The sequence below is a fragment of the Littorina saxatilis genome, linkage group LG2 (genome assembly GCF_037325665.1).
Source record: "Littorina saxatilis isolate snail1 linkage group LG2, US_GU_Lsax_2.0, whole genome shotgun sequence".
In the NCBI taxonomy this organism is placed as follows: domain Eukaryota; kingdom Metazoa; phylum Mollusca; class Gastropoda; order Littorinimorpha; family Littorinidae; genus Littorina; species Littorina saxatilis.
In genome coordinates, this window is record NC_090246.1 from 29,740,435 (window position 1) to 29,752,124 (window position 11,690).

Sequence of the window (11,690 nt, forward strand, 5' to 3'; positions counted from 1 at the left end):
AAACCCAAACAGATTGCAAAGATGAGTCAGTAATCAGCATCAGAAATTACGATTTTGCTTCAAAGCGTTAGTGGAACCCCCTTTCTCAAACTTCCAAAATTCTGAGAAAATCATACATTAATAAGGAGTTCTTTCCATACCATCCCGAAGAAGGCAGTTAGGCTTACATGCCGAAATATTGATTTAAACTTACCTAACCTGGTTACTGGTGTGTTTTCTTTTTCTTTCTTTTTATCTTAATAAGGAGTGTGTTTAAAAATAGGGGTACCGGCACATTCACAGAGGTTATGAACAGAAAATGTGAGACAATAGGGTCTGTGAGTGTGTGCTAGTATTATGTGTGTGTGTGTGTGTGTGTGTGCGTGTGTGTGTGTGTGTTCAAGTTGAGAGTGTGTGTGAATGTATGTGTGTGTGCGCGCGCGCGCGCGCGTGTGCGTGTGTGTGAGTGTACGTGTGTGTGTGTGTGTGTTAGTGTGTGTGTGTGTGTGTTAGTGTGTGTGTGTGTTAGTGTATGTGTTAGTGTGTGTGTGTTAGTGTGTGTGTTAGTGTGTGTGTGTTAGTGTGTGTGTGTGTGTGTGTGTACGTGTGCGTGCGTGTGTTTGTTAACATATATGTGTGCGTGCGTGTTTTTTTTTGTCTGCCTGCGTGCCTGCGTGCCAGTATGTCAATGTGTGTGTTTGTCTGTGTGTTTTCGCGAGAGAGTTACCACGCGTATGAGCGTGTACACGTATGCCAGCTCAGTCGTGCAGCACAACAGACCGGTTTTGCTAACTTGCCGGTGAGAGCGCTGGTGCAAGCCAGCAAAACAGAGAAACCAGAGAGAAAGCAAACACACACAGCTTTCATAACGCTATGATTGGCAATCAGTCAGTCACGCCCCGTTGTCATGGCAACCCCCACCTCCACCCTAGTTAACGCTAACCCCAGTCTCCTGATGATAAACTCTGATATATAATTTTATGGGGCTAAAACTTGCTTCCTCTCCCTTCTTCTCTCTCTCTCTCTCTCTCTCTCTCTCTCTCTCTCTCTCTCTCTCTCTCTCGCTCTCTCGCCCATCCTCCCGATCCACCTCCCGATCCCCCTCCCGATCCCACTCCCGATCCCCCTCCCGATCCCACTCCCGAACCCCCTCCCGATCGCCCTCCCGATCCCCCTACCTATCCCCCTCCCGATCCCACTCCCGATCCCCCTCCCGATCCCCCTCCCGATCCCACTCTCGATCCCCCTCCCGATCCCCCTCCCGATCCCACTCCCGAACCTCCTCCCGATCCCCCTCCCGATCCCACTCCCGATCCCCCTCCCGAACCCCCTCCCGATCCCCCTCCCGATCCCCCTCCCGATCCCCCTCCCGATCCCCCTCCCGATCCCACTCCCGATCCCCCTCCCGATCCCACTACCGATCCCACTCCCGATCCCCCTCCCGATCCCCCTTCCGATCCCACTCCCGATTCCCCTCCTGATTCCCCTCCCGATCCCCCTCCTGATCCCCCTCCCGATCCCCCTCCCGATCCCACTACCGATCCCACTCCCGATCCCACTACCGATCCCACTCCCGATCCCCCTCCCGATCCCACTCCCGATTCCCCTCCTGATCCCCCTCCCGATCCCACTCCGAACCCCCTCCCGATCCCCCTCCCGAACCCCCTCCCGATCCCCCTCCCGATCTCACTCCCGAACCCCCTCCCGATCCCCTCCCGAACCCCCTCCCGATCCCCCTCCCGATCCCCCTCCCGATCCCCCTCCCGATCCCCCTCCCGATCCCCCTCCCGATCCCCCTCCCGATCCCCCTTCCGATCCCACTCCCGAACCCACTCCCGATCCCCCTCCCGAACCCCCTCCCGATCCCCCTCCCGATCCCACTCCCGATCCCCCTCCCGATCCCCCTGCCGATCCCACTCCCGATCCCCCTCCCGAACCCCCTCCCGATCCCCCTCCCGATCCCACTCCCGATCCCCTCCCGATCCCACTCCCGAACCCCCTCCCGATCCCCCTCCCGATCCCCATCCCGAACCCCCTCCCGATCCCCCTCCAGATCCCCCTCCCGATCCCACTCTCGATCCCCCTCCCGATCCCACTCCCGAACCCCCTCCCGATCCCACTCCCGATCCCCCTCCCGAACCCTCTCCCGATCCCACTCCCGATCCCCCTCCCGATCCCCCTCCCGAACCCCCTCCCGAACCCGCTCCCGATCCCCCTCCCGAACCCCCTCCCGAACCCGCTCCCGATCCCCCTCCCGATCCCCCTCCCGATCCCACTCCCGATCCCCCTCCCGATCCCATTCCCGATCCCCACAATCGCGACCCTGACCGCAAGCCTGTCATGTCTGTGGTAGAACTACCAACTTACCTCCCACTTCTGTGTTTACAACCACCACCACCACCCCTACCCTTCTCTCTTTCATAAAATAAATAGAATTGGTCTTGGTGGCCTCTGCCCCAGCTGCTGGACTGCATTGTTGGCCATATTTCTCCCCGCCCGGCCACTCCCCCAACTTTTATATAACTTCATTAATGTTCTTCCATAACCACCCTTCCAGGTCCTCTCCTACTTTATGGCTATGTTTTGTTTTAATTTATTTTGTCTTTTGGTTAATTAATTTAAGGTTTTGTGAGCTCTGCTGGGAATCACCACATCATCCATGTGACAGATGTCTCCTCCCTCCTCATCCTCACTTAAAACGTACACTTTACACAACCTCTCATTATGTACTACCCCCCCCCCCCCCCTTCCCCCCTATTGTGCCCGTTCGGCCGTTACAGCAAGTCTGACCACATCATCCATTTGACAAATTTCTCTTCCCCTCGTTGCCCCCCCCCCCCCCTTTTAAACGTACACTTTACACAATCTCTCATTATATCTTCCACTCCCCCCCCCCCCCCACCCCCGGCTCTCCCTTGTTCTGCCTGTTCTGACCACATCCTCCATGTGGCAGATTTCCCCCCTCCCCCCTCTCCCTTTAAAACATACAATTGACACAAATCATGCTCAAATCGTACATGTGTCATTTGTTTTATTGAAAACAAATATATGCCCTTAAACCCTCCTCCCTTAAAAACTTACATTTTACACAACCTCACAATGACATCATGTCCTCCTTTCCCTTACCATCTCCTACGCCCACTGAGTTATAAACACGTCTTTATTCAACTGCCTACGCCCTGTCAGTTCCCTGATCACAAAGCGTGACCATACCTTTCCGAAGAGTTTTTCTCTCTAGTCGCTCCTCTTCCTCCCTCAAACACAACGTTTACACAAGTTCTTCTGTTGCAATTTAAACCTCCCTCTTCTCTGTCTCCAAAGCGCCTCCCCCTCCCCCGTCAACACAACTTTTACATAAGTTTGTTCTTCCGCCTGTTGCAATTAATCCTCCCCTCCTCTCTCTCTATGGCCCCTCCCCCTTCCTCACTCAAACACAACTTTTACGTTACATAAATGCGTCAGTTGCAAGCCCCATCCCCCTCCCGCCCACCTTCACCCTATCTCCATCCCACCAGTCCCCACACATGATCGTAGAACCACCTGCAACAGAATGCCTCTCCTCCTCCCTCTTCCGCCTCCTTCGAGCAAAACGTTTACATAAATTCTTCTATTGGAAATACACCTCCCCTCCTCTCCTCTCTCCCAGCCCACAACCCTGTCCGTACCAGTCCGTATCATCTGCAACAGTCTCTCCTCCTCCCGTTTACATTAAACACAAACTGCGTATCATTTTTCCTGATACACCCCCCACCCCAGCCTCAATCCCCACCCCCTAACCCCACCCCAAACAGCATTTTCACCTGATATCAACTGTCGAGCCTGGAGTTAGTTCGTTATACAAGCCAGCGTTATAGTGGTTTCTACGTGAAAGGTAACAACACCACGACAGATGTGATTTGCTGTCTCGCGAAACCGCATCCTGCAAAGCTTTTAAAAGGCCTGGCTCTGCCCTCAGGACTCGCATTCTTTGCAATTTGTGTTTGCCAGATCAGATCCGACTGAACAATATATCTACCCACTACAGTTTTTGTCCGTTCACACCAAAGTATAGATCCCACTGAGAGAGAACGACTCAGTCTATCTTCACACAGTGCAGAGGGACTTACGACGCCTCTTTGCTGTTCGACGTTGTGTCGTCCTGTGGGTTTAAGAGTGCGGTAAGTGTGTGTCTGTGTGGGGGTGTGGGGTTGTAAATTAACTTGTGCAATTTGATATTTTCATTATATTGTTTTGTTTTCTTTTTCTTTTTTGGCTTGTGGGCTTTGTTTGTGGTTGTGTTTCTTTTTTATGTTTGTTTTGTTTTGAGCTTTATTATCCTTTTAGTGTAAACATCCTATTACTTTTTTCCCTCCTGTTTTGGGGTTTCTCTTCTTTCTTTCTTTCTTTCTTTATTTCAACCAATCAATCAATCAATGACGCTTATATCGCGCATATTCCGTGGGTACAGTTCTAGGCGCTCTGCAGTGATGCCGTGTGAGATGAAATTTTATACGGCCAGTAGATTGCAGCCATTTCGGCGCATATTTACCTTTCACGGCCTATTATTCCAAGTCACACGGGTATAGGTAGACAATTATTAACTGTGCCTGAGCAATTTTGCCAGGAAAGGCCCTTTTGTCAATCGTGGGATCTTTAACGTGCACACCCAATGTAGTGTACACGGGGGGGGGGGGGGGGGGGGGGGGGGGGGAGGGTTCGGACACCGAAGAGAGTCTGCACACAAAGTTGACTCTGAAATAAATTTCCGCCGAACCTGGGATCGAACTCACGCTGACAGCGGCCAACTGAATACAAATCCAGCGCGCTACCAACTGAGCTATATCCCCGCCCCGGTGTTTAACGTCGTTTTCAACCACGAAGGTTATATCGCGACGGGGGGTTTCTCTTCGAAACTGTTGAAAAAATTATATGAGATATACATGTTGGCCGTCATCACCTTATTAGAAGTCTGTACACGTTTTTGTTCCTTCTGATATGGTTGAACGACAACACTTTTGACTGGGGTTGAAAAACATACTGCTTCTCTCCGTCTTGTAAAATAAGGCCTTTTGTAGAGCGATATTAGATTTCTAGTGCGTCTTCATTTCTGTTTGCAAAATCCTCTCCTAAAACCTGTGAGATCTTATTGTTATCATATGCTTTGCAGTTATTATTATCTGGTATGCTTATAGTTGAGTTAAAAAGTTTTAAAATATTCAAACAAAATGGTTACATTTAAGATTTATTTTGTTATAGTTTAGTTCATTTCAGATTACAATTTAATTCAACAAGAATTGCAACACTCGTTCTTTTGTTCGACAGATTATTCACTTTATTTCAAAAGACACAGCTGCATCTTCACGCAAACTTCATTTACGAAAGCTGCGTGAATTAAGTTGTGCATTCTCTAAGCAGAGGAATAAACAACATAATTTGTCCTCATCTCATTTTTTTTTTATTTTTTTTTATTTTTTTTACCAAAGCACAACATTTGGGAAACAGTAGTTTTATTCGGCCTGTTTGCTCTCAGAGACTCTATTAAGGACACATTTTAACACAAAGTTCAGTTACGAATGTTGTGGGAGTTGTGTATTCTCTGAGTAGAAAAACACACAGAAGACTGTTTCCTTTACGTTCTCACCGAAGCGCGACTTTTGGAAAACAACAGTTAGTCTTGATATGTTTGACATCAGAGAACCTTTAAAAGGATACAGAGCCGTTTTCACACAAAGTTTAGTTGCACAAGTTGAGTGTGATGTGCATTTTTTGGAGTAGACGAACGAACAGAATATTCTGTCCTTATCTTTGTGACCGAAACACAGCATTTGGGAAACAGCAGTTTAAATGATTCGACATTTGTGACATCAGCGAAGCTGAACCCGGACAGGATAGGGCATGCAGGGCATACCAAGTTGACCAAAAGAGTGTGTCTGTAAATCTCTGCCACGATAGGAGATATGTTGTCTGATGTTACGGATGCGTGTCCAACACCATGACCTTCACATTCGATGTAGTCAACACATATTGGTTCGATGGCTTGCGGGGATATCATTGCCTTGTGTTCGTAAGTTTATCTTGATAATCTGAAAAACAGACTGATGTTGGAGTGGACGGAATGACAAGTGCTTGTGCTTAATCTGATTTACAAACATATATGTGGCAGACAAACTTTACTTTGTTTAATAAGTAACTGGAGTAGAGAGCTCAGCGACAAGTCGATCATCTGCAAGTAAGGTAAATATAAACCATTGGCGTTTCCAGTTGGTGATAAGCCTACATGCGCCCTTTTTGGGCTGTTCCACGAGCTTAAAAAGATGAGGGAATTCTGGGAAAAATGTGTTCAAGGGAAGTAACTCGTTAGTGCGGCATACCTTGTTGCATGTTCTTGAACATTGGGCTAACGGGGCTAACTGCCTTTCGGGGCAACACAATATTTTGATTTGTTTTCAACATGGAGGGCCCGTCGGTTTTGGTTCGCACTGCCAACACCGAAACTCGTTGACCAATGACGGACGGGCACTGACGTCATAGCACGAAATAGATGTTCCTACCCAGAATTCCCTCCGCTTTGGATAACTTGAACGCTTCTTTTTGTGCAATGATGCCGTTGGTGCGGGTTATTACTTCAAGGGAAGCAACCGGCTTCGAGGGCCGATGTCTACTTGTAAGATGTTTTGCTTGTGTCTCAGCGTATTAGCATATATCATGATAAATGCACATGCGATCCATAAATGCAAATGCTTGCGATCTGCAGAATGACCTTGGACTTTTAAACTGTTTGTGGATACCGTCCAACCCCAGATACACTATCATGTTTACCGCCGCAGATCTGTCCAGGCTTTTACATTGACAAGAGCATCCTACCACTTGGACAAACACCACGGATCAACAGCACGGTGCAGAGTCGAATTCTTTTTTCGAATTAATTTTAAAGGTGACACCTGCAACTGTTAATATACAACATTGATTCAGCAGAACATTTCCCAATATGCGCAGAAAGCAGCTATAGGTTGTTGAGTTTTGGTCTCTATCAAAGTGAAGGGATGCTCTTGGTTTCTTAGTTCACGTGAAAAGATGCTCTTAGTCCATGTGAAACATGCTCGTGTGCGCAAGAAAGTAGCTATCAGCAGAGCTACACCATGAGTGATCGCTAGAACGCTACAATGTGTTTGAACAATGAAAAAGGTTCGTGCATTTACAGAAAACAAGTGTCTAAACCTGAATAAAAGTTTGCAGCAATAGAAATGAAATCTTCCTCTTTTACTTGCGTTGGATTATCGACTGTTTAAAACATATATATTCGCCTGGTTCGGCTTGGCCGCTCAGCGAACCATAAAAGAACAATAATATCAGCAAATGCTCTTCCCCCACAAAAGACCGTAATTTCAAGCTCATTTCTTGCGTATTCGATTAATATCATATTGAATTTGAATATTTAAGGGGTATTTATTTCCCGGTTGTACTGGCTAATAAAAAAAACTTGTCACTAGAATGTGCTTTTTGCACACACACACACACACACACACACACACACACACGAGCGCACGCACGCACGCACGCACGCACGCACGCACGCAAATCTATTCAATATGTGATCGTGGGAGATTTCTTTCATGCAGAGTCTGTATTTAAATGTAGTTTAGCTAGACTGCAACCTGGGGTGCCCGGGTAGCTCAGGTGGTAGAGCACTGGACTTGTGATCGAGAGGATCGCTGGTTCGAATCCATCTCCCACCCCCGTGTCACCACAATGGCACGTTAAAGATCTTGGTCATTCTACCATAAGTGTAGATGGCTGATACCACCTAAACACGCATACATCAAAAAGCCGTGAGGGCGTAAAACTCGAATCGTATAAACCAATTCATGTCCAATATAGGCAATTAAGACCTGACGGACAATACGCCCCTTAAAATTTACTTACTGCAACCTGGCAATATTCAAACAGTGTGGAGAAACAGTGATTTTGATCAAATCTGATTGCTGGTCGCAGAGTGTTCTGGCCAGCTCTCGTAAAAGTGTCTAATGCATTTCCCGGAGAAAATGCAAACATCTTGAAGAATATCTCGAAGAATATCTCTATTTGCTTTGTCCCCCTTGGGTCTAATAATTATTTATTGCCAGAGTGTTTCATTGATGATTCACATCGCGCCTCTAAAATAAGGTTCTAGAAAATAACACGCAGTCTTGCCTTATTCTTAATCCCCATCAGCGTGAGCAAAATAATTCAAAGTGTGGGGTGCATTGTCTACTCAGCTCGAACGGTAGCAGAATAGAATGAAACACAGTGAAGGAAACTGATTGTGCGAAAAATAACCTTGACTTAAGTAACGACTCTAAGCGCACAGAATAGGAGTGAAAGCTGGATACTACACAAACAAGAAATTCTGTTGTTGTTGTTGTTGTTGTTGTTGTTGTTGTTGTTGTTGTTGTTGTTGTTGTTGTTGTTGTTGTTGTTGTTGTTGTTCTTGTTCTTGTTCTTGTTCTTGTTCTTCTTCTTCTTCTTCTTCTTCTTCTTCTTCTTCTTCTTCTTCTTCTTCTTCTTCTTCTTCTTCTTCTTCTTCTTCTTCTTCTTCTTCTTCTTCTTCTTCTTCTTCTTCTTCTTCTTCTTCTTCTTCTTCTGTTTTTGCAAGCAAGAAAAAAGTGAAACGTTGCATAGGAATATTTCTCTCGATGCAAGAATTCGGAAAACTCACAAGCTGGCTATGTTACTCATGATTGAATATGAATGTTTGATCAAATCATATTCCTCCAATAATGCCCCCATAATTAAGGTATCCGGTGTTTTGTTACGATTTTGTGCTCAAAATTGTATACACTGAATCAGTGTGAAAAGGAAGGAAAGGACAAATTGAAGGAAGAAAAGGGACAATAAAGAAAATGGAGGTTAAACAAAAAAATGTAAGCAACAAAACTTTGAACAAACAGATTTTTTCTTCTCCTGATAATAAAAGTCTTTTTTTATAGTCTGAGTTCTCTCTCTGTCTCTGTCTCTGTCTGTCTGTGTGTCTGTGTGTCTGTGTGTCTGTGTGTCTGTCTGTCTGTGTGTCTGTGTGTCTGTGTGTCTGTGTGTCTGTCTGTCTGTCTGTATGTCTGTCTCTCTGTCTCTCTCCCTCCCTCGTAAACAAACTGTTATGTCTGTCTGTCTGTCTGTCTGTCTGTCTGTCTGTCTGTCTGTCTGTCTGTCTGTCTGTCTGTCTGTCTGTCTGTCTCTCTCTCTCTCTCTCTTTCTATTTCTCTCTCTGTCTATTTCTCTCTCTCTCTTCCTCTCCTTCTAACCCGCCCCCGCTCTGTTTCTCTCTGTCACTTCTTTTCCTCTTCCATCTATCCTCCTCTACCCGAACCAGTACCTCCCTTCCCCTTGCTCCCGTGTCTTTTTTTTTCCTTTTCATTCGTTGTGTATACAAAATTCCCGTTTCCTGGGTCATTAAATAGCTTTCACCCTCTTCACAATGCATACAAACCGGCGGAGATAAGGATGCCTTGAAACACCAAAAACCGCGCACAGGAAAAAAATAATGTCTACAGTGAGCAAGACGCTGATTTTATTGACACAATTTTCAATTTATGGTCATCGTATTTCGCTTTTCTCCTGAGTCCTTTCTTTCGGCCAATCAATGGAGCTATTCTTGAATTCCCTTACGAATAGCGCAGACATTCTTTTTGTCGAGAGAGACAACTACGCGTTTTTAAAGTGACAGGCATGGTAGCAGAAGATCATTGGCCGAGGGATTTTTTCTTCAGAACGGATGAAACAGTATTAACACTTACTTACTGCCTTTCACGCCTGGTGGCGTGTAGGGCAGCAAAAACAGTATTAAGGGACATTAGTTTTGTAGCCGACAACAAGAGGAAGAAGAGATCAGCAAAATACTAATTATGGCCGCCATTTGCATTTCATATTTCCAAAATATCTTCTTCCTCTAGCAAATAATCAAAACCAAACATACTTACACGGGTAAATAAGGGTTTACACCAACTGTTGCAGTGATACCCTCCTCACTGCCAGGTTCGCATCAGTAACAGTATGTACCTTAAATCGGAAAAATAATGATTTCAGCGACTATCACATGTTCATCCAGATATACACTGTGAGCCTTAGTTATATCAAAGGAAAGTGCAGAGTTTTAGGAACAACACGGTACCAAAATCAAGTATACTGGTCAAGAAACTAAGACGCACGAAGCAATTAAACACTGTGACTGTCGTACGTTACAGCTTAGTTTACCTTCACCTTAAGTTGAGTTGTGATGCTTATTTAGGCCGACAGATTGACTACATGTTTTGATATCGCTTTACGTGACTTGTTTTGTTTATCGTATTCCACAGTGAACAACAAAGTTCTACAGGTGTCTCTTAGAATAGATTGAATACTCGATTTTCTGTCTACAGCTTTGATAGAAAGAACACTACATATTTTGAAACCTAGCTAAAATCGCCAAAAAGGACCCGAGCATAGATGGGCTTTGAAAAGTGCTGACGAGAATACACTTATAATTGAGAGTAATGAGTTTACAAGTTTGACATGACAACGCTTATTGTTCTAAAATGGTGGTTATTTTCAATATAGGGGTTCTATTTGTCGTTACCGTGTTATAATGATCTTTTATTACATATATATGGCGTTGGACAGTCTGTTGTCAGCTACAAAACTAATGTCCCTTAATTAAGGTAATAAAGAAGGATTGCATTGTCTTATAATATCATTAGTGTTATCATGATTGTTCTTCCTCCTTTCAATGAAACGTGTTCTCTGTTTTAAGTTCTATTCCATTATCGGCTTTTGTCTGACTGCTATTTTGTTCATCATCTCATTTTAGTTTTATAATACATGTAGTGTATTTGTTGTTTTAGTGATAATGTATATAAGGGTATTCAGCTGGTATTTCCTTGTTTTTTACTACCTATTTTATTCATGTTTTTATTACTTAGTTAGTGGAAGAATCTTTTGTAATGTATGTTTGATGGTGTATGCTTTTAATTAAGCGTTGTTGACTATGAATGTAGATGTAAATGCTTGTATAACTGTGTTTTAATTTTAAATGTGTCAAGCGCAAAGAGCATAATTGTAAAGTTATGATGTTGCGCTATATAAATGCCCATTTATTATTATTATTATTATTATTATTATTATTATACAAGATGGTAACAAAAACTATATTTGTTTATTATATTGATTTTGATTGTTTTTCATTTTATTGGTTGAGTCTATATAATAAGAGCCTGACGTTATTGCCGTTGTCAGTAGCATGAGATAAATCTTTTTTTTCAAATGTCTGACCGATAACAGACAGCCAGACAGACTTACAGACAGACACACAAACGTACAGCCAGGACGGCTGATAGGACAAACAGACACAAAACGAAATGTATACTCTCCAGCAATAGATAGTACACACTGTGTTTCTGTTGTCGCCACATTTTCATTAATAAAATAAATTAATCATAAAGCAAGGTAGTCACCAGAAACTGTGTTCCTTTTACTTTCAAGCTGTGTCTTATTCAGAATGATTTGTCGTTGTCTGTTGATGTGGCAGACGTCAGAATTCGCCGGAAATCAAAAGTCAGAAAAGTGCGACAGCGCTCGATCTCATCTCTCTTTTTCTTTTGCTGAATTCACAAGAAAACACATCAAAGCTCCACATTGTCACCAACAAAACCCCACGAATCAATGATATTATGAATTTCATCCAAAAAATATCTAAAAATGTGTGTGTAACAAATTCATCGAAA

At 44.4% G+C, this 11,690-nt stretch overlaps 2 protein-coding genes across 2 annotated transcripts in view; both read left to right on the top strand.

Annotated features, from left to right (window-relative positions):
• Positions 1-1,181: 1,181 nt before the first annotated feature.
• On the top strand, positions 1,182-1,613 carry LOC138958074 (arginine/serine-rich protein 1-like; the record flags this gene model as incomplete). Its single annotated transcript, XM_070329139.1, is given in 2 exon segments — positions 1,182-1,232; positions 1,560-1,613. Coding segments are annotated over 2 exon segments (105 nt in total), but the record flags the coding sequence as incomplete, so codon positions are not given.
• Positions 1,614-3,858: 2,245 nt separating this feature from the next.
• LOC138958720 (FAD-dependent oxidoreductase domain-containing protein 2-like) overlaps positions 3,859-11,690 on the top strand; it is a 189,041-nt gene continuing 181,209 nt past the window's right edge. The window contains exon 1 of the mRNA XM_070329973.1: positions 3,859-4,136. The gene's annotated coding sequence lies outside the window, so the exon portion shown is untranslated. The remainder of the gene's footprint in view (positions 4,137-11,690) is intronic.